This window comes from Tauraco erythrolophus, chromosome 3 (genome assembly GCF_009769465.1).
Source record: "Tauraco erythrolophus isolate bTauEry1 chromosome 3, bTauEry1.pri, whole genome shotgun sequence".
Classification (NCBI taxonomy): domain Eukaryota; kingdom Metazoa; phylum Chordata; class Aves; order Musophagiformes; family Musophagidae; genus Tauraco; species Tauraco erythrolophus.
Window position 1 is genome coordinate 52,991,207 of NC_141467.1, and position 20,769 is coordinate 53,011,975.

Consider the following 20,769-nt stretch of genomic DNA (forward strand, 5'->3'; position numbering starts at 1 on the left):
AGCAGTGTGCTTTGGGTTGGGCAATGTAGTACTGAGTGGAGAATGCCTTCAGACAGGTTGTGTGACTGGCTTTTACACAGGCTCATAGAATAACAAGTCAGCAAGAGTTTCCCTGTCAATAGAAATTATGATGTCACTTTGCCAATAGATTATATTCAAATATATCACCCAGCTATCAGGAAAAAGGTTAACTTCTGAAGTGTACACTCCTAAGGAAAAGATAAAGTTGGGGCCCTGTTGGACTACAAAGACCAGTAGCATTCATCTTTTGCCCTATAGTAACACCCAGGACCATCTGCCACCCAGAAGCCTTTCTTATACAGCCCTCTACCAAGGATCTTAACCACTTCAAAATGTAAGCGTTCTGTCAACACAAGGAACACCTTTTACAAAAGAAAAGCAGTAATATTTACTTATCTTTTCCCTGAAAGGAGTCCCAGTACCTGTTATTTTAACAAGCTTCTGTCTGGGCTGCTGCTTACCTTCTCTGCCCACTCTGGTGACCTATTCAGTTTTGGCTGCTCTAGGAAAGTCTCTGAAAAAGCTTATGTTCTTTAACTCTCCTATCTCCTAGATACTTTGGATGCACTCAACTGTTTCCTTTGCATACTACTGATAAGGATGTTGTCTTCACAGATTTGTAGTTGGCTTTCTATCTGCAAGGCTGCAATACAGCATCAGAAAGAAAACGCTTTCAGAGGAAAAAGAATGTGCAATCCACAAACATTTCACTATCAAGTTCCTCTGATTTGAATATCTCATCTTTAGATCTTTAGCACAGATGAAAGACATATGCACATGCAGCACTCAAAAATTAGCACAGCAAGAATCATCAAGGCATGACTAGAACCACTGATGTTCTAGTAGGAGAAACAACCTGCCAAATGACTTTCCTGTCAGTACCTTTATCCTCTTGTATATCATACATATGCATCATTCCACAAAACATTATATTGCATACTCCTCTGCATAAAGGAAAAACACCCATCTTCACCAGGGCACCTGTTTGAGTATGAAGAACCTTTCAATTAACGTGTTACTTTCAAACAAGATTCAAGTCGCACTAGGTATTTCTAGTACTCATTTGGAGAGGAGGGAAAGAAATAGGGTCAAGTTGCTTTAGAGACTCATACAGTCAATAAGGGTTTTCTTCATGCAGACACACCTCCAGTGTCTCAACACCAGACACTTCTTGCTGTGCTCAGTGCAATTATCAAATGACTGAAAACTGCTCTCCTTTCCCCAGATTTACAGGCTGAACAGTGTTTCAGTTATTTGGGGCATTACCCACAGGCCTTAACATACCGAGATCTTACCTTGATTTCCACTACTTTCAGTAAGAGCCACAGAAAAGAACAGACAACTCTGAGAATTGCTCTGTTGTGCTCCACTGATTGAAAGGAAGCAAAAAAAAAAAACCAGGGCCATCACCTGTTTTTAAGCACAAGATGAAGAGAGAGCAGAGAAACAGAGGCACTGGTTTCATGACTTGAGGGACTAATGACTCTATGGTTTTAAGTCTAGTACAACAGCCAGGCAAGACATGAATCCTCTCCCCAGCCCTTACTCAGAAATCATAAAATTAACTGAAATCGGGGAATCTAAGAAAGGTCGAGTCCCTCACCCCCTCTTCATCTCTCCTTTCCCCACACCAAAGGCTCCCAAGACCTTACAGAGGTTAATGTAGCTTACTATATTGCCAGGTGGCAGAAAATGACTGCTGATGGACTCCAGGACTTTTTCTAGACAGATTTGCTCAGGGTGCCCATATCAACAGTTCCCTCTTGACTGCAGAGTGTCATTGCTGCTCGCCTCATCTCCACCATCACAAGGATATGAATAAAAAGTCTCATTAAGGAGTCAACCGGACACCGCTTACAGACATCTTCATTCAAATCCAGTAAGGTAGTGGGTCTAAGTGGTAACAGTCATGCTCATAAGCGTTTCCCAGACCACAAACCAGACATGTATTTAAGACAGTTGTAGCCCAAACAGCATGCATGCATTCACTCACAAGAAGACACAGACACATCTAACCCTTGGACATTCAATTACATTTCCAAGAAATACAAAATCAGCTAAGGCAGTACACTGAACTTCCGGAGATTAATATTTGCTAGTTGAACTGCATGCATGTTTTTTATTTACAGTACATCAGTTATACATACAAGAGATAGCATGTTATGCCATGGCAAAGATAACTAAATCCAAGGTCTACGACTATAATATTTTGACCTTAAAGTTCCTGTAAAGATGTCAAGCTTAATTTGTTACTACAAATTCTATCTAGCTAAGTATATAACTCATTTAAACCAAGAAATAAAGAAACCTTTTCTGAATCCCTTATTTCATCAGCTAAGGTTTTCAACAGCTTGTAAACAAATCCTGTTTCCAAAAAAACCCTGAAAATAAAACAAAAAAACCCCACAAAAAACTAAAAAGAATAACACCTACAAGCAAAGGAAGGTGATCCAATTCACAGACTACAAATGAAGTCAGCTTACAACTGCTGTTTGTTTTAAACTCATGCAATATCAGTTCTTAATTTACTGTTAAATATAACCTTTGATGGTAAAAGTGAAACTTAGGACAGCCAAGAGATTCATTAGTATGCTTTATCTAGCACTGCTTAATAAAGAAGCAAGCTTTAAAAAACCCAAACAAAACCGATTTCTTTAGAAGAACGTCTTTCCTATCAGTTTCATACAGCTTCACTGCACGCAGTGCAAGTGTTGGAGATAAATTTTAAACTCACCCAGAAAACCTAACAGAGATAACAGCATGCAAATAACCTTAAGTTACACTTCTCCTACAACCATCTAAAAAAATGCCTTAAAATATAAAGATACTAGAGTCAAACTGCTTTTGGAACACGGGTTCTGATATCTGCTAGAAATAGTAAAAGGGAAGTCCTGCTTTGAAACAACACTTACTAACCTTGTGCCAAAGTCACTGCAGAAAACGTTTCAAGTTGCACTACCTCCGACGCAAACGCCTCAATAAATACTCAGATCAAAGCAATCAAATTATCTTCAGTTTCCCCTCGCATGTTTTAATCGTTCGGCAAAAAGTATCCGCAGTCATCTCTGCCTTCTCCGCCTGACGGAGAAGGAAGGGTTCATCCCAATGTCAAGAGGGGAAAAAAAAACAACACAGCAAAAACCAACCCCCAAACCCAACCCATCACGCACACCACATACCGCGGAACACCATTTCGGGAAGGCAGCCGCTCCGAGACTTCAACCCCGGGCCGGTCCGCGCAGCGAGCGGCCCCGTCACCTTGCAGCACGCCGCGGGCTCGGGCGGACGCCCCGGCGCAGCGCAGCGCGGCGCAGGGCACGGCAGGGTAGGGGAGCGGCGCCCGCCCCGCGCAGCCCGCGCGCTGCTCCGCGCACCGGCGGCGCGCGCCGCTGGGGCCAGCGGGTCCCGCCGAGCGCGGGGGAATGGAGACGGGGTGCAGGAACCCAACCCGGAACAGCGGCGCGGCAGCCCGCTGCCAGCCCGGCTAAAAATGGCCTGACAGGCCGAGCGCTCCCGTCCCGCCCCACCCCACCCCTCCCCTCCCCCGCCCCGCCGCCGGAGCAGGGGCGGCTGCCTGACGCTCCGCAGGCGGGCGCGACGGCCCCGCCGGATCCGCGGGTCCCAGAGCCCGCCGGGGCCGCCCCGCACGGAGCCCCACCGCAGTAGGCTGTTTTTGGAAGCCTCCCCACTCCCCTCCGCTCCCCGCTCGAGCGTCACAGCAGCTCCCGCCGTGCGGAGCGGCGAGGTCACGCCTTCTCCGGCACGGTGCTGCGGGGCTCCCTCCTCCCGCCGCCGGCACCGCAGCGGGCCCCGCACCGCCGCCCCGGAGCGAGCGAGCAGCGCCCGCCCGTCAGGCGAGGAGCCCGGCCCCGCTCTCCCGCAGCCGCTCGGAAGCATCACCGGCACCGCGCACGCCGAGCCCTGTGCGGCGGCACCGAGGGAGAAGCAGCAGACGGAGCATTTGGGTGTCACGCTCCTGCACTATTTCTAAAACAAGTGGAAGAGAGTTGAACTTTTGTATCTTTTCTTCTTTAGGGCTGTATTAGCAGTTTCATTTGCATATTGCATAATTATGCACAATTTACCCAGCACAGAGATGGGCAATACTAAAAAATAACCTTCTCAAAAAGACAAAAAGTGTGTTTGCTGTGGTTCTCCTTACTTAAGTCAGCAGCCACTCCTCCTTAGTCAAGCAATGGCTTCTGGCATGCTGACAGTTTAAGTTAGACGGGAAAAGAATTCTCCATAAAGAGGCAAGATAAAGAGGTTCCAGACTTGAGAACACATTCGTTCTAGAGAGAACCAGAGGTCCTGGAACACATGCAATACAAGAGAAGATCTACCAGGGAGTCCCCATAAGACAAGCTGCAGGTTCAAACAGCCCCACTGACAACTGCAGAGGCCTGGACAAAGCAGGACAGGCAGGAAAGCTGCTTTTGAACAACAGTTGTAGAATCATCCTTCCTGAAGGTAGTTTGGCAGTTTTAAGTTAGCTGCCAATTACTGCCAGAGCAGAGCATTCATGGCAGTTGCTCCCAAACATTTGCAATACCTAAGCCTTAACTTTGTTGTTAAGATGATGAACAGAAGAGAAACAAATGCTAAAAAGATTATTTTTTTTCTAGAGTATTTTAGACAAGTGTTTTTATGTTAGAGTGTGATACTTTAGAGTTATGCTTTAGCATTCAATATACTTGGAAGGATTATTAAAGCATTTACTTGGGGTCCTATCACTTGCTAATGCAGAACTGCTTTTGGATTGCCAACAGAACTACAGCCTAGAAATCAACATCGAGTGGTAAAGAACAGGGCTCTGTCTCATAGAAGAGAACAAACCCAAATGCTGCGTGTTTAACAGTAATGCTCAATCAACATAACTTTTTGGAAAGGTTCAAGTCTTGAGTAGAGATTGCTGCTCCCTTGTGAGCTTATAGCATCTTTAAAAGCCTGCACTATATTCCAGAATTGCAATAGCTTGAAGTTTACAAATACCAGGAGATAAAACTCTTCAAGATCACATCTTCTGCCTGTCATGACCGACTGATTCACTAGCTATGGTGGAAATTCAAGTTCACACCTCAGCCTATTCCTCTGTGCCCAAATCTATGTGCTTCTAGCTTAAAATAAGGCCTTTACAACACCTACTGAGACTGTTCAAGTTTAAGTAAGGTGAAATTATAATTTCACCATATGTTTTGCCATACTCCACTCTGGAAAGCTATTTTAGTCTGGTGTGAAGCAAGATGCCAACACAATTAAGGAATACTAACTAACACCATACACCCACTGTTGTAACAATTTCCCCCTCATCCACAAATGGAACTGGCAACTTTAATAATAGATTTTCTTGAAAAAAAAAAAATCAATGTAGAAAAGCAATGCTAGTCAAGCTCTAGCAGAGAGGAAAAAAGTAAGTCTAGAAGACTTGTGACTGGAGACAAAAAGGCTTGGAAGAGAATGAAAAAATCTTAAACCAAACCTAGACAATGGAGCCAGTGTTTGCAGCTCACTGTTAAATAACTGGAAGACTAACAGCACCAACACAAACTTCATTTTGAAACACAGCGTACTGATGACAGCAAGAGCCTGACTGAGGAATTACTGTTACCACAATACAGGAAAACACATCTATTCCATGGTACTTGGCTATCTTCTAGAGGGGAGAAAAATACCAGACCTCTCACCCCAGGAATTAATGAGTTTGACATATAATCCCAAATAGAAGCATTTGCATTATGTTTAACACCATACAAGATATTTGTCACTGGGAAAGCCAGAAGTTCAATAGATAGCATTCACACACCCACTAAGCACATGGTCTGAAAAACAAATTCAGAAGCAATACTGTTCAACACTTTAGTTAGTACAAAAAAAAAAGACATGAGTTTTCTCAGTATTTTAACCTTCGAATCAGCAAAGCAACTGCTTTTTTGAATTCAAGCATTCAGTTTGAATATTACAAGCATTAGTTCATAAGCAAAATCTGAGTCTCTTCTGTACACTGAAATACTAAGATATCCTTTCGTAGAGGAACTTAGCTACTCTTTCTCTAGAAGCATGAGTTTTCTTCAGATATTCAGCATGCAAAAGGACAGCTTACCAACAATACAAAGTTCTATGGGTATGTGCATTCATTTTTGTAACAGGTAAGCAGGGAACTAGTAGAATATACTAAACTATTCAAACCATTTATGGACTCATGAAGCACAATACATACCCCTTCTTGCTTTGTGAATAGGTTGAGACAGTCAGCCAGGGCCTCACATGTTTCCTGGGATACTTCGGAGACTGCATCAACTTTTTGCAGGAGGAGAGAAGATATTCCTGAAAGCACCAAAGATTAGGAGCATTAGGGGGACACTGTAAGCTACAGGATTTTTTAAATTATTTTTTCCTCAAAGTAACAGATACAATATTCATATTCTACAGGAAGGCTGGTGCACTGTAAGATCTGTGTGAGGAAAGGGGAAGCAAAAGTAGCACTGAAGGAACATAAATTTGTTCTTTTGCATCCTTTCCCTAGTACTGGTATAAGTGGCACATGAATGGATCAAGTTTCTCTTTCAGCATGGTTTAGAAAGCAGAAGTAGTAAGCTATGGCAGCAAGACACTGGAAGAGCTACTAGCAATCACCTTTTAACCACTTTCTAGGATTTAAAAGCCTCAGAGTTGCCAGATGACAGAATTCAAATACAAAGGATACTGCACTGGTTTAATATAAGTTAAAATGAGAAATGTGGGGGTTTTTTTTGCCTTTTGCTGTGGTATTATGTAGAAGAAAAAAGCTTACCACATTCAGCTAGAGATTTAGGTTTGAAAATAGATGAGGAGTTACAAGAACACTGATCAATAAAAGGAGAAGGAGATGTTACTTTTGTGCACTCATCTTCTGGATAAGTAGTACAGCTTGTAGAGCAGTGCCACCTCACATCCTGACTTCTGTGACTGTTTACAGAAGGAGCTACTGTCTAGAACCAGCAGGAAACCGTGACAACTCAATCGGCTGGTAGAAATTATTTAATATTTGAGTTCATCTTTGAAGTTGTAATGTGCAGCAATTCCTCAGAAGTCAAGCAAGCCATTCTCTGAGGAAGCATACTTGTTGCCATTAAAATAACTGTTCATTTACTAGCCACAGATTCCAGGAGCAGCTGACACCTTAGTAACACTGGTGCTTCAACTTGATGTCACATCAATAAAGATTAAGATGTCTGGCAGTGACAGTTCTTGAATTTATTTTGCAGCTTATATTGCTTGTCCAGAACAAGTTACAGTACATATCCACACTAATTGTTGTCTTTCATACCAAAGCTCACTACTGACTGGAATTAGAAGTCTCTACTTCAGCAGCTATCAAGAACAGCCAGCACCTCAAGAAAGAGGGGCACCACACAGTGCAGGAGCAAGAGACATCTTTACTGGTAATAAATAATATGCATAAATCTCAGATACCCGAATTTAGAATAGCATGTTGAGTTAGGCAGAGAATTTTAAGATCAGCTCCGCAAGATAAGCATTTTTATATTACTCAAAAGCTTTTAGGAGAAGTTCCACATGGAAGGACTTTTAACTCAGAAATCTGCATTCTTCTGAAGCCAGAGGACTCAAATATTTTCAAGATACCACATCAACCCAATGTGAGAATGGGAGAGCTGCAGTAGTTTCCTGAGACTTAGAGGTTACACATAAACCTGGAAACAGTTCACTGACCCATGAAGTTACAAACATTCAGTGGGAGGAAAATAGGAACTTAACACTGCTATTGGCCAAGACTAGCAGTTTCTAAGAAAGAGAAAGTATCTGTTTTGACTTTATTATGGGTTTTTGTCACTCAAGTTGTGTATTTAAAAAAAGAGGCATTCTCACTGGTTCTTCAGGTCAGCAATATGGGGTCAGAGAAACTAACCCTACACCTCATTTATCCACCTCATACTTATTTTCAAACTGCTTTTCATTAAGAAATCAGTTTTATTGTACAATCATGAAGGCTTCCCAATAAAACACTCATATATATTATGGAACTTTTCTTTATGAAACAAAAATTTAGTAAAAATCTGGTTAGCGAAAGATAGGTTAACATCATTCAATAACTTACCCCAGTAGCATATGAAGAAAAAGCTGTATTTTAGACTCCTTTTGGAAAGGTACAGGGATGAAAGAGGAAGAACTTTTTTCCTCCCAAAAGTGATATTCTATTACAGACTATGGATTTCTACAGATAAACAACTTGCTTGCTCATTTAAGCTTCATAAATTTTAGTCATAATGTATAACTAGGACTCAGGTTCAAAGGAGCAACAGTTAAATGTTCTTACAGAACTCTTGTGTTTAATACATGAGCAACTTCTGTATGTGTTTCAGTTCAAACGAGTTCTAATCTGTAACAGCTCGATGTCTGTGCTATTTTTTGGCAGTTATGCTGCAAAAATCCAGGTACACATTAAATTAAGAGTTACTATTTTAAATGAAGCCCAAGAAGTTGAAATCTGGCGTAAAACTCATGGCAGAAGTCTGTGGAATATATTCCATCATACCACACCTCCAGTTCCCTCTGTATAGTTTTGTGATTTCAATCCACATTCAGTTTATCATGCCTCAGCTTCTTGTGTTTCTACTCACTACAAGACAAGTTACAAGACAAGTGTTTTGAGGCGAAAGCTAGAGTAAGATAACTAACTCTTTGTACCTTTCAGGAGACACTTATGCTCTGCAATAAGCTACCAGCTACAGATCTTTTAAAACCTTGAAAGTGAACCCCTAATTATATTCCTACAATACTACTCAGTAAATGCTGTATCTAAAGGCAGTTTCACTACCTTTACAGCCACTAATAAAATTTCTTTCAATCAATGTACTTAGTTGTTTCTCCAAATCTGAAATCTTAGTTCTTAACAATCAACTTTATTTAAAACTTTTTCAATGAGGAAAACAGTCCTATTTTCAAGCTACTGAAAATTTAATTTCATGGAAACTAGGGCAAGTGCTGCTTAAAAGAAAAAATTAGTTGCCTGGTAACAAACTGCATTTTCAAAGACTAAGTTTTACCTTTTGTAGCATCCAAAGATTTAACCATTGCAAGAAAGTCTGAAATCTCTTTACTCAGTCGTTGTTGGCATGCTTGTGCTTTCTGAAAGACAGCAAGGATAGCCAGTTCAGAAGTGCCTTGTTGTAAGAAAAGTGTGTTTATTCTCCTAACTATACTGAAATTTTTTAATTTGGAGAACATTAAATCTTAACAAAGGTTCCCAGTGACAGAGACTAATACATTTAAATGGAAAGGAACTACTTGAAGTACCTTCAAAGACACAAACAAACAGAAGATTTACGTACAAATACCAAAGCTATATATTATGTACCACTTTTGCAGTTCCCACCTTTTACATGAAAAAGTATGAAAAAGTTTAAAAACCTGGAAGAGCCACTGCTTGTTCTTTGACAAACCTAAGGTCAAAAGCATTGAGCTTCAAGCAAATGCATAAGTTAACTGACATATGGCAAGTACAGTGACATGCAGGAAACCATCCCAAGATCATATTCCAAACCTGCATTTGAACTTGGAGACACTTATCTATTAGATAATGACATCATCTTCTGTAGGCTGCTGGGAACTGCCAGCACCAGTTATCCTCATATCTCTGCTCTACCATGAGGTACTTTGAGTTCTTGCACCAAAAGGTATGGTACAAACCACCTAGACTTCAGTCACATACGGATTTTTGTGTTGCAGTATCAGCTTTCCCTTGGAGTGAAAGGCTTTAGAAATACATGTATGCCAAAAAGCAAGAATCACAGATTGAATGCTAGATTTATCAAAGACGACTTATTTCCATTGCAGGTCTGAACAATTGCTGTACAATGCACCTAATGTGACCTGAAGTGTTAAAGGATTTCTAAGCCATTTCCTTGCCTGTTTTATAGAGGTAGAGCTCGCAGAAGGTTAGCTTTGGTATCCTCCAGTCTTGGTGTCACCAAGTACAGTACACAAGGCTCCCTCTCCTGGCTGAAAGTCTCAAGCCACTTTCTACCTTGCAGTAGTACTGGTAAAACTGAAACCCACCACCTTTTAGCTATGATAAACATGTCATTTTATGCATATAGTCCAAACAGGAATACACAACAGTAAGCAGTGCAAATACAAGCAGCATTTATGCATCCACAGAAAGAATCATTACTTTTAGCTAAAAGTACACTAAAGTATTTCAATACCGAACAATACTAATCTGCAACTGCCTAAATGCACGAGCCAAAGTAGTACTCACTACATACTTTCAGAGTATCCTGTAGGTCTGTAACAGATACTGTATCATCTTCCTCATCATCACTACTCAACTGTTCCTGTGTGCAGTAATGAGTGCTATATGCAGAGTGGTCTTCTATTGCTTCCAGCCAACTCTGAATGAAAAAACCCACAGTTAATACACATTTCAAAGGTCATCCCCAGAAGGCAACAGCACACCTGCAAAACAACAAAGTTTTCTATCTATGTGAGATTCATTAGTAAAATGAGACACCTTAATCAGCAGAAAATATATTGTTAAAATTTTAACATGTATTCAAAATGAGATACTCTGTGGACAGAGTGCTAAGACCTAATTCATCAAGCTTTAAGGACAAATGTCACCCATACCTCAGTCTATCCAAGGTCACATTAAAAAGTCACATCAATTAGGAAAAGACTGTAGGGAACTTATTTCACATCTTTGGGTTTCTGTTTAGACAGCAAGATCTGTGTAGCAAAAAGTCTGCCTTCTTATGCATGACAAAGCCCATACAAAACCTCAAGCACTATCATAACTAAGAGGTAAATTCTTTTTATAGAGCCACATAGTGGCTGAGGTTGGAAGGAATCTCCGGAGGTCTTTTGGTCCAATGTCTCCTGCTCAAGTAGAGCCACCTAGAGCTGTTTGCCCAGGACCACATCCAGGCAGCTCCAAGAATGGACACTCTACAGCCTCTCTGGGCAGCCTGTGCCAGTGCTTAGTCACCCTTGCAGTTCCCCCCCCCCACCATGTTCAGAGGAATCCTCCTGCTTTTCAGTTTGTGCCCATTGCCTCTGGTCCTGTCAGTGGGCACCACTGAAAAGAGCCTGGCTCTGTCCTCTTTGCACCCTCCCTTCAGGTATTTACATACATTGACAAGATCCCCCTGAGTCTTTTCTTCTCCAGACTGAGCAGTTCCAGTTGTCTCAGCCTTTCCTAGTATTAGAGATGCTTGAGTCCCTTTAATCATCTTACTGGCCCTTTGTTGGGCTCACTTCAGTATTTCCACATTTCCCTTGTAGTGGGGAGCTCAGAACTGGACACAGTACTCCAGTTGCCTCCACCACTACTTCATCTCCAGTCTGTACACCTATAGAAGTAAAATAGTAACTACACTACAAATACCCCTAAAAAAGTTCTCTACTTTCAGACGCGCCTTTTAAGAAAAATGTAATTTATTAGGTCATCTTAGAGAACAGCTAAGAGTAGAATGTACCATTAAACATTCTTTTGTTCAGGATAAACTATGAAAGAAAGTGCAACAGAAGGAAGTTGCAATAGAAATTTACCTCATGGAGAAGTTAAGAAAAATAGGAAGTTAAACTACAGGGCATAATACAGGCACAGAGCTGGAAAACAAGGTGGTACTGATTTTAAAGAGGAGAATAGCAAAAAATAGACAGGTTGTCATGTAGTCTATAGTCACACTAAAAGATTCAATATAGGAATTTACGTTACCAAGTCTTGATGATTGAGACTGAACCCACTACCAATTCATCAATAGCCAAGTGGCACACAAGTTAGTCATTACAGATGTTATAACATTTTAAAATGTTTGATAAAAAGTCATTATTACCTCTCTAGTTTGAGAAGGAAGGCTATTTTTAGGAATCTTGAAACGATGAACAGTGTCATCAAAACATCTGACAGAAAAGAAGCAGCTATCTGTAGATTTTACCTGAAGCAATGTGGAGAAAAGACAAAATCCATATAAGGAACAAGAAAAGACAAAACTGTTCGGACTAAGCAAGGTACAGAATTACTCTTAATCCAGGAGTTTTTGCCTCAGTTTTGACAACTATAGTTGAAAAAAGGCTTGGTCAGAAGAGTTTTGCAAAGTGTGCTGTTTTGCATTTTACATCGTGAGTAAGAATATAGAGGTTCTTTATGTCAAAATATTATTCTGTATATACTGGCACTGCTTGATTTAGGCAAAAATCTCGGCAATGGTGCAAGACCCCCAATACCAAGGAATTTACAGATATAGAAAAGAGTCACTTTACATATAGTAAGAATATATATAACTGTAGTTAAAACAGAACTTGTGTCAATCTACAGAACTAGGACAGGTTAGTTATAGAATAAGTAGTATTGACACGAATGTAAATGCGTTTTCCTTAAACACTTCATCATCCTTTGTATTACGAATGACACTTAGCCTGTTTCCCCTCTGTCAGTCCCTTCCAAAAGGGATTCCCACAAGCATAACTGAATTTAAAGGAAGATTTCCAAAAGTCACCTTCAGAATTAATCAGTTCTCCAACTGAAATCAACTTAACTTACACATTCAGTCACAAGCAGCCAGTGACAGCTACAGGAGGAACTAGAGCTTTGCTATTCTGTATCACATGCTCCAAACAGTTGTTTTGCACAACTGAAGAACAACGCTTTTAGGAAGCCTTATGTTTATTTAAATCTTCAGGACTTCAGAAAAGTGAAGGAGCTTTATGGCCACTTTACATATAAGAATACTTTGTCTGTCAAGAACCAGTGTTTCTTACAATAGCACAAGCTTTTTCTTTTTACAACAAAGGAATCCTTACCAACCTAGCTGAAGTTTTCATTGTCTAGCTGTGGAACACCATCACATAAAAGAAAAACAGTGGTTACAAGTCATTTCACTTCCTACCGTGCAGACAGCTTGTGTTAGATGCTTGCATCCCTGACGGTGATCATTATTCACTGCATCAGCTCTTTGAAAGAAAAAGATTTTTAAAAGTGAAGATGGGAATTATTTAAATTGCTTTTCAAAAGTTTAAACACAGAACTTACTGTCTCTGATACCAGGAAAGGACTCCATGTTCTAGAACTACCCAGTAGAGCTTCCAACCAAAGAATCGTGAGCTCTAAAAAAAATAATTAAGAAACCAAAAAGGCCAGGTAAAGTTAACAGCTGAAGAGTTACAGTAAGTTTGATGGCTTGAAGGCTACCACATAAAAACTGGCAGTCACTAAAACCTAAAATGTTTCCCTACATATCTTGGTGGTCACAGCAACCTGAGAACACTTTACAATTACACTGCTATTCTTTGTAGATACCTAAAGAGAAAAGTTTTGTTCAGCCTGCTATTCAGTTAAGAACTGAAATAGTAAAATGCTGCATTTTTTAATATTACAGGGGTTTATCACCATACAACTTCATAAACTCTCATGAGACACAAAACATATTGAGATATCCAACTACAACATTTTACCTTTCACAAATTTTAGTACATAGTTCTGTTTTAAAAACAATTACTTACATTACAATTGTGAGTGAATACATAGGAAAATTTACACTGAAGAAAACGTTAAAGACATACAGAACAAAAATCAAGCATTTATGTAGAAAATTGAAGAAAACTTTTTTGTTTAAAAAGGGGAATAAATTCACTTGAGTATCACAGCAAAATAAGCTTTAAACAACTATTTGGCTGACATCTTGCCTCTAAGTTTTAAAATTTCCAGAAGATGGTAAACTTTTGGCAAAATATTAGTCAGATTATTAACAATTAAAGACGTCTACTCAGGAAAGAAAAAAACACTTTGCCTGCCACACAGACAAGGAACAAAGCCTTACCACAGTGAAGCACTGCCACAAAAATTACTAAGAAATAAAAAGAGATTTTAGGGACTGAGGTTAAGATCAGAGTGCCATGAATCTAATAAATGCTCCACCCAGTCAGCCCCATCTATAATTTATCAAATATACTAGATAAAGGTCAACTCAGTAATACATTTGTTAAATGACAAGTTCCCTCATTTATCAGCTCTCACTTAAGTACAGAAAAGGACATACTGACATACTTTGAGATCTTATAAGCTATTTTAGAAAAGGAAATAAGACATACCTTCCATAGGAGACCTTCATATCGTCTCAGGGGTTTGTTGATAGCCTGCACAGAAGTTAAAGCTCAGGTAGGAATAGCTTCAGCTAGGCAGCCTTAGCATTTTAAATGAATACAAAAGTTCCTACCTTTCCAGTTTTACCTCCCAGTATCAGTTTCATTTCTGCACCTTGGGCTAGATCAAGAGGTGTCTGATCTGTTTAGTAACCAAGATAAGGCATGAGAGTTTGATGCAAATAAACCGAAACGTACTTCACTTAATAATCACTCTAACACTGTGTTTATCCATTAAAATTCAGTCCCACAAGCATCTATGTTTACTTGAATTGAGGAACATAAGCTCCTCAGGGGAAGACGACTAAAAAGGCTCTGAACTTTAGTGCACTGAACTGTCCTTCAGGGTTCTACTAGCCACTGAGAGGCTTTTGCTCTTACTTATTTGTTTTTAGCTCTTCAGCTATATGAAACAGTTCAGAACACTCACAAATACAGAGGCATATTTAATGAGATGACAACTACACAGTTTGCATTAACATCTGTATTAAGTTTTCCTTGATTTCCTTTCATTAGAAGCCTTCTTCAGAAGAGTCACTTTAAGCTACATATTCAATCTTACCACTTTTTTGTTAGCTGTGTTCAGTGTTTAGCATTAAAAAAACCAAAAGCCAGGCACAATTCACAGTTAAGACAGAGAGCAGGTAAGTTTTCTAGAAATGTGTAAGTTTGAAAAATAAAAGCATATATAAGTAATTTTGCTTAGAGCAAGAACACTTGCTACAGTTCTTAAGTCTCCTGCAATTTAGTCAGCGTTGAGCTTCCTTTATTAGTGATACAAAGCTTTTAAAGCACCGTAAGATTTTCCCTGAATATTGAGCAGTAAGTAACATAACTTGTTAAATTTCTGTCTCCTCTTAACACTTTACATACTTTCATTTGGTACTCACCATTTTTGTTTCTTATTTTAGGATCTGCTCCATTTTTTAGAAGTCTCAATGCACAGTGCTTATGGGCACGGTATGCTGCACAATGCAATGGTGTGTTCCCCATCTGATCTGTACAGTTGATATCAGGTGGTTTGGGCTTGTTCAGCTGGAAAAAAAGTTCTGCTTACTTATCAATCTTCCTCTCCAGATGCCATGTTTGTTCTTTTAAAAGTTAGCTGTTCCTAACTAGGATGCTTCAGTGTAGATGTAGCAACAGAGGGGAGGTAGCAAGTGTTATGAGAAGGACAGACTACAACAATCAAGCAAGATTTTCAGCTAGAGGAAGGAACTTCTCAGTTTTTCTGCTTGCTATATACCTCTGCACAAAGAGAAAGCGTTTATCCTGCTCAATTGCACAGTGCCAGAGAGCTCCCCAGCATTGCAATTCAGTCATTTATATTGATTGCTAACGGGGTCCTGTTTGATTCTCCTGCCAGAATCTACTGTTGTCCATAGAAGACTCCCAGGCACTGTCTGAAAGTTAGCACATGCCAGGTCTAAATCCAGAATGAGTTTGTGTGGCCACCCTGTTTCAGAAAGTAAAAGCTTTGTACAAAAGGGTGGCAGGCTTGCCAGTCTCAGTGACAGAGCTGTCTTAGGCCATTTAGAGGTTCCTAGTATAGACAGTCTGCTATACAAACAGTTTTGCTGCATTCTGAAGTCTAACTATTGTGGGAACTTAAGATTAGAGCAGCCATGTAACTGAGGAAAAAACTGAGTTTTACTTGGATGTAACAAATGTTTCGAGAAAATGACTCCAAAGAGAGTCATTAAGCATGACACTACTACCTGCCCTAAAATACCACTACACATCTACTGAAATATGTGGTTATTGGATGTGTGCATGGAGGTTGGACTAAATGATCTTTAAAGGTCTCTACCAACCGAAGCCATTCTATGCAATATCAGCCATTATAGTTAAGCTCCTAAGCCAAATGGGACTGCCTTAATAGAAAGTCTAAATTACTGTTAAGCAGTCTTAGGAGACTAGAGTTGTAAGTGCATGACAACAATTTTAGAAAAACTCAGTTTAAGCTTTCTGCATTAGCCACGTGCTATCTTAGAGAAATTACTCCATAATAACAGAATTCCCATGGCAGCAATTTAAGTTGGCATCAACAGCAGCCACCTTAAATGTGCTTCAGAAATAGTCCTATAAAGGACAAGCTGCTACAGATGTTATTTACAGTTCAACTGAAAAAAGAACGCAAGTCAGACAGCTTGTGGAAGTATAACCTCATTAGTACTGAGGTCAAATACTTGACTTCCTGAAGATTCCTAGGATTTAGCTCTCATCGACCAGCTGTTTTACATCTGCTTTATATTGCCTCCCCTGACTTCTTGCCTCCACACCTTCTAAGCCACATGCCTGTGCTTTCAGCAGCTTACCACTTTTTATCAGGGTAATATTTAAGAAAGTTGCATGCATCAACTCATTGAGATAAAAAGCTCTACAGTCATCTCAGTAAACGTACAGTATGTTTTTGAGAACTCACAGGACAAACACACTGGTTTCACCTCAAGTAGGCTAAAAAGTCCGGGTTAAGATTCAGCCACCGAAGGTCTAGCTTTTCGTAGAAAAACATATAGTGATCTGCTGAGAATCCTGACAGAAGAGAAGCACAAAAGCAACCACTACGACTTGACTTCAAGAAACTTCAATAGAAGTAGTTATGAAGTTAAAGCATAAGCAGGAAAAGGAGAAAAAGTGGTCTGAATTCCAATTTGAAGGTTTAGAGAAACTGCACCATTAAATTATCTCTCCCAGATAGCTGTGTTACAATATACAGTACAGTCTTTTTTCGGTAAAAATAGTCAAGATAAAGGAGAATTAACAATAAAGGGGTATCTTTCAAGTAAGTGGCACTCTTACTTGAGTGCAAAAAGCAGGGCAGTAGAGAAAGAATTCTGGTGTGTTAGGTCTCACAATAAAAGTAGGTGTAAGCAGCTGAAGTTTCATTAGCATAATAGTCTGCTAATTAAATTAGATACCATAGGAGCAGAAAGGCCTGAAAGTCAGCAGGCAAAGTACCAGGAATTCTGAACTGCCCTTTTTCTTGAGAAGAGCTACACAAATTCTCCACAGAATTATTAACCTAAGGATAGGAAAGTCAAGGAGGTTTACACTATAGAGCTACAAGTGAACAAAATTCTTTGTATTTCCTTAAGAGTTAGCAGGAATTTTAAAAATTGTAATTCAATGGTCACAGATCCAAGTATACACCAAAGGATTCCAAGAAAAACCTGTTATGACTTGACTTAAAAATTGCCTCAGAGTCAAAAATGTGATAAGTACTTTGAAGAGTTTTAGAGGTCAACATATAGCTGTCCTCACTTATGTAGAGCTCAATGACACTACATATTAAAAAAATCACTTGGAAATGAAAACGTTTACAGGAAGAGTTACATGTACATGCATGGTTACATGCCACATGAGAGAGAGCACAGTTCTGTAATGACAGATTTCTATGAGGAGACACCTTTTTTCTAATTTTTTTCCACATCAGTTTAAGTCTTAGTCAGCAGGCATGCTGCAACATCAAATGCAACAAGTGTTACCAATTGCCAGAATCAAGAATAGATCAATTATGCCAGTATGTTAATTACCATTCATGCATATCATACCGGTGTATTAATGCACTACTCTTCCACATCTTAAGTACTGCGTACAGCTCTGGTTCTCTCTCCATTTCAAAGAGTACAAAAAGTAAAAATAAGAATGACAAGAATCACCAAAGATTTAAAAACAGTTTCCATGCAAGAAGTGGTTAGACAAAGGCTCTTCAAACTAGAAGAGAAATTTAGAGGATGGAAATAAATTTTGAATAGGTGTTCACTCTGGCTTCTAGGCAGAAAAGTAAAGAACATTAAATTTCTCAACATACAAATCTCACATTTGTGAATTTTCCCGTACAAGAAAGTGAAAGTATTCTGACTGCTTTGATGCCTTAAAAAGTGCTAACTAGGTAGAAAACATTCCATACTACATTTCTGTCTTTCAAGGAATCTTCAGAACTCACAAAAGCTTGAATTTAAGCATTAAGACCCTATTTCAAAACCCAATTGGATATGGTCCTGAGCAACCTACTCTAGTTGATTCTGCTCTACAAACAGGAGTTGGAATATATCATCGAGAGGTATCCTCCAGTCTCAACTCTTTTTTGATTTGCTTCTCCAATAGCATTACAGCACCACGGTATTGTTCAACTTGAATTACTAGAAGCATGCACACAGGCACATATACAGTTCTCAAGTCCTGCTCAGCATGAGATTATGTTGTATAGATGACTGTCCATTAAAAACTACAGAGACATCAGCTGCAACAGATGCTGACGACAAAAGCTTAAAGATTCAGAATAGGCCATACTGTGGTGAAAGCCTAAGTACCCATGACATTAAAATGTCCGCAAATACCTAACAAACTTATGTCAGTACATCTAGAACCATTACACTGCTATTTACAACTAAGTGAAGAGTATTTAGAAACCGGAAAGAAGCTGAAAACCATTGTTCTGCAGCCTCCAACAAGGAGGCTGAAAAACCCTTGAGGGTTCAGCACCTTACCAACATAACAGGGTGCACAGCACTAACATTCTGAAGTCACAGCACTTTGAAATGCAAGACCTAATGTCACATGTTGTAACATTAGCATTATGGCTTGAACCACTTGACACTAGTATTACAAGCACTTCAACTCTTACCAAGGCAGTCAGTTTCCCTGTTTCTCCCTCTCTTGCTGCTCCTAGGAGTTCTTCTTCTAGTTTCCTTTCTTGTGTCCTTTCCACTGCTATTTAAAAAAAAAAAAATTTAAGGTCAGTCTCAGTAAAGTATCAAGTACTTATAAAGTACAGCATTCAAGAAACTATATCAAAGCAAGCTGAGAAAAACAAGAGTCTCCAGTATTATTTGAGACAGGTATAAATGGAGTGTTGATTCAGAAAAGTCTGTATCAAAGCAAAAATATGTTCAAAACCATAATATTTGACAAGATGAGCGTTTACACATGCACACATATGTTATTACTATTTTTTAAGCATTTCCAAGCCAACTCCACTCCATAGTAAAAGGGAAAACAGGAGAACTATGTGACATTGCCGTCAGATCTTCGTGGTGTTCTTTTCAGCTCTTGACTTGAGTTTTTCCTCTTCCAGTGAGCTAAGACTTTGTATCACATATCATTCAGATCTATAGCAAGGATTACCCCAACAGGATTGAAATAGTTACTTGAATAATGCTATTAGCATTCCTGATACTCAACTCCAAGTCATTTGCAGACATATTGTGAAAACAACAACTGCCAGTCTTGCAGACAAGAATCAAAAACTTTTTCCCCCCTCTAATGACTAAATTTAAAGAGAAAATTCAACTGAGCTTCTGTAACTTGCAAGAGAAAAAAATCAGCTTTTAGAAGGTACAAGTGTTGAAAAAAACAAGCTATGACCTATTAAAGTTACCTTCCAACATATTCCTTATGTCTTTATCATGAGTAACTTCTTTTGCAGTCTCTCCACTCCCATTAACGATAGAAGTATCAGCGTTATACTGTAAGAGTAACATCACCACCTCCTGGAAAACAATTTGAAAAACACTGCTATCTCTGTTAAGGCAAGGCCACAATCAGGCTTTCCAGCTACTGACATCCACTAAGATGAGCTGTATAAGAGCTTCTCACCACCGCTGACTTACAAAAACACGAAGGGATGTTTTAGAGAGATTGAAGAGTGGGACTAACTGCAACAATCTCTCATGTCAGTCAGGCTGAAGGAACTAATAGGAAATTAGTTATAGCTGAAGACCCACTCTGATTTAAAAGCTGGCATACCTGGTGTGAATGTTGGCTCTTTCGGCAAGAGATTAAGTAGTCACTCCTTCAGAAGGGTCAAGAGCTTATCCTTATGAGTAGTACTAGTTTGGGAACAATGGTGGCATGTGGAGAACAATCAAAGTAGTCTCACATTACAGGCCTATGCAAAGCTCTTAAGTTCTAGTCTTCTACAAAAAACGCATCACTTCCAGACACCAAATGGACCAGTGTGTCCTAACTTACAGTTTTTACCCCCCAGAGGCCACTAAGATTGAAACACTATGGCTTCTCTCTAAGTAAATACGCCGTTAGTTAGGAGAAGCAATCCCTACTCTTTTTATTGCATCAAACACACTAGGCACAAAACACAAATTAATCTGTTATACTTTAGTAGTAGATGGGAGATCTTTACATTGGTTTCCAATAAGGCAATATGCCTACTTCTTTTGAACACACTGAACCAAAACAGGTAAGTCATTTTTAGACACTGTAAAAACATCTTTTTGAAGTGATCTTATTGCTACTATTTCCTTAATAATGCTATGATTGAGGGTTAAAAAAAGCAAACATACTTTACCTTACGTCCTGTGAAAGCTGCACGATGGAGTGGAGTGTCCCCCATGTCATTCAGCACATTCACATCGGCACCAGCCTAAAGAGCAAGAGCAAAAGACATCTGAATATTCTTCCAACAAAAACTATGCAGCTATTCCCTTTGACTGGGGGAAGGACAGAACACTATTGTAGGCCTCCTGGCAAATCAGTTCAGAACTAACACAGCCATCCTGGAAACAAAGATAAAGTACATATGTAAGATTCATCACTAGCATCCTATGAACTGCTTCAAAAAGGAAAAGCTGCCTGTGTTTTTTCCAG

At 39.6% G+C, this 20,769-nt stretch overlaps 1 protein-coding gene across 3 annotated transcripts in view; it reads right to left on the reverse strand.

Moving 5' to 3' along the window:
- Window positions 1–20,769, reverse strand: part of OSBPL1A (oxysterol binding protein like 1A) — a 76,262-nt gene that overhangs the window by 44,179 nt on the left and 11,314 nt on the right. For all 3 annotated transcript variants that reach the window (XM_086608622.1, XM_086608621.1, XM_086608620.1), the window contains exons 4-15: window positions 20,471–20,545; window positions 19,544–19,655; window positions 18,791–18,876; window positions 15,051–15,195; window positions 14,235–14,302; window positions 14,110–14,154; window positions 13,052–13,125; window positions 12,909–12,972; window positions 11,856–11,957; window positions 10,287–10,412; window positions 9,066–9,147; window positions 6,239–6,345 (exon numbers count right to left, since the gene is read on the reverse strand). In XM_086608622.1, coding sequence (XP_086464748.1) covers window positions 6,239–6,345; window positions 9,066–9,147; window positions 10,287–10,412; window positions 11,856–11,957; window positions 12,909–12,972; window positions 13,052–13,125; window positions 14,110–14,154; window positions 14,235–14,302; window positions 15,051–15,195; window positions 18,791–18,876; window positions 19,544–19,655; window positions 20,471–20,545 — 1,086 coding nt within the window. The remainder of the gene's footprint in view (window positions 1–6,238; window positions 6,346–9,065; window positions 9,148–10,286; window positions 10,413–11,855; window positions 11,958–12,908; window positions 12,973–13,051; window positions 13,126–14,109; window positions 14,155–14,234; window positions 14,303–15,050; window positions 15,196–18,790; window positions 18,877–19,543; window positions 19,656–20,470; window positions 20,546–20,769) is intronic.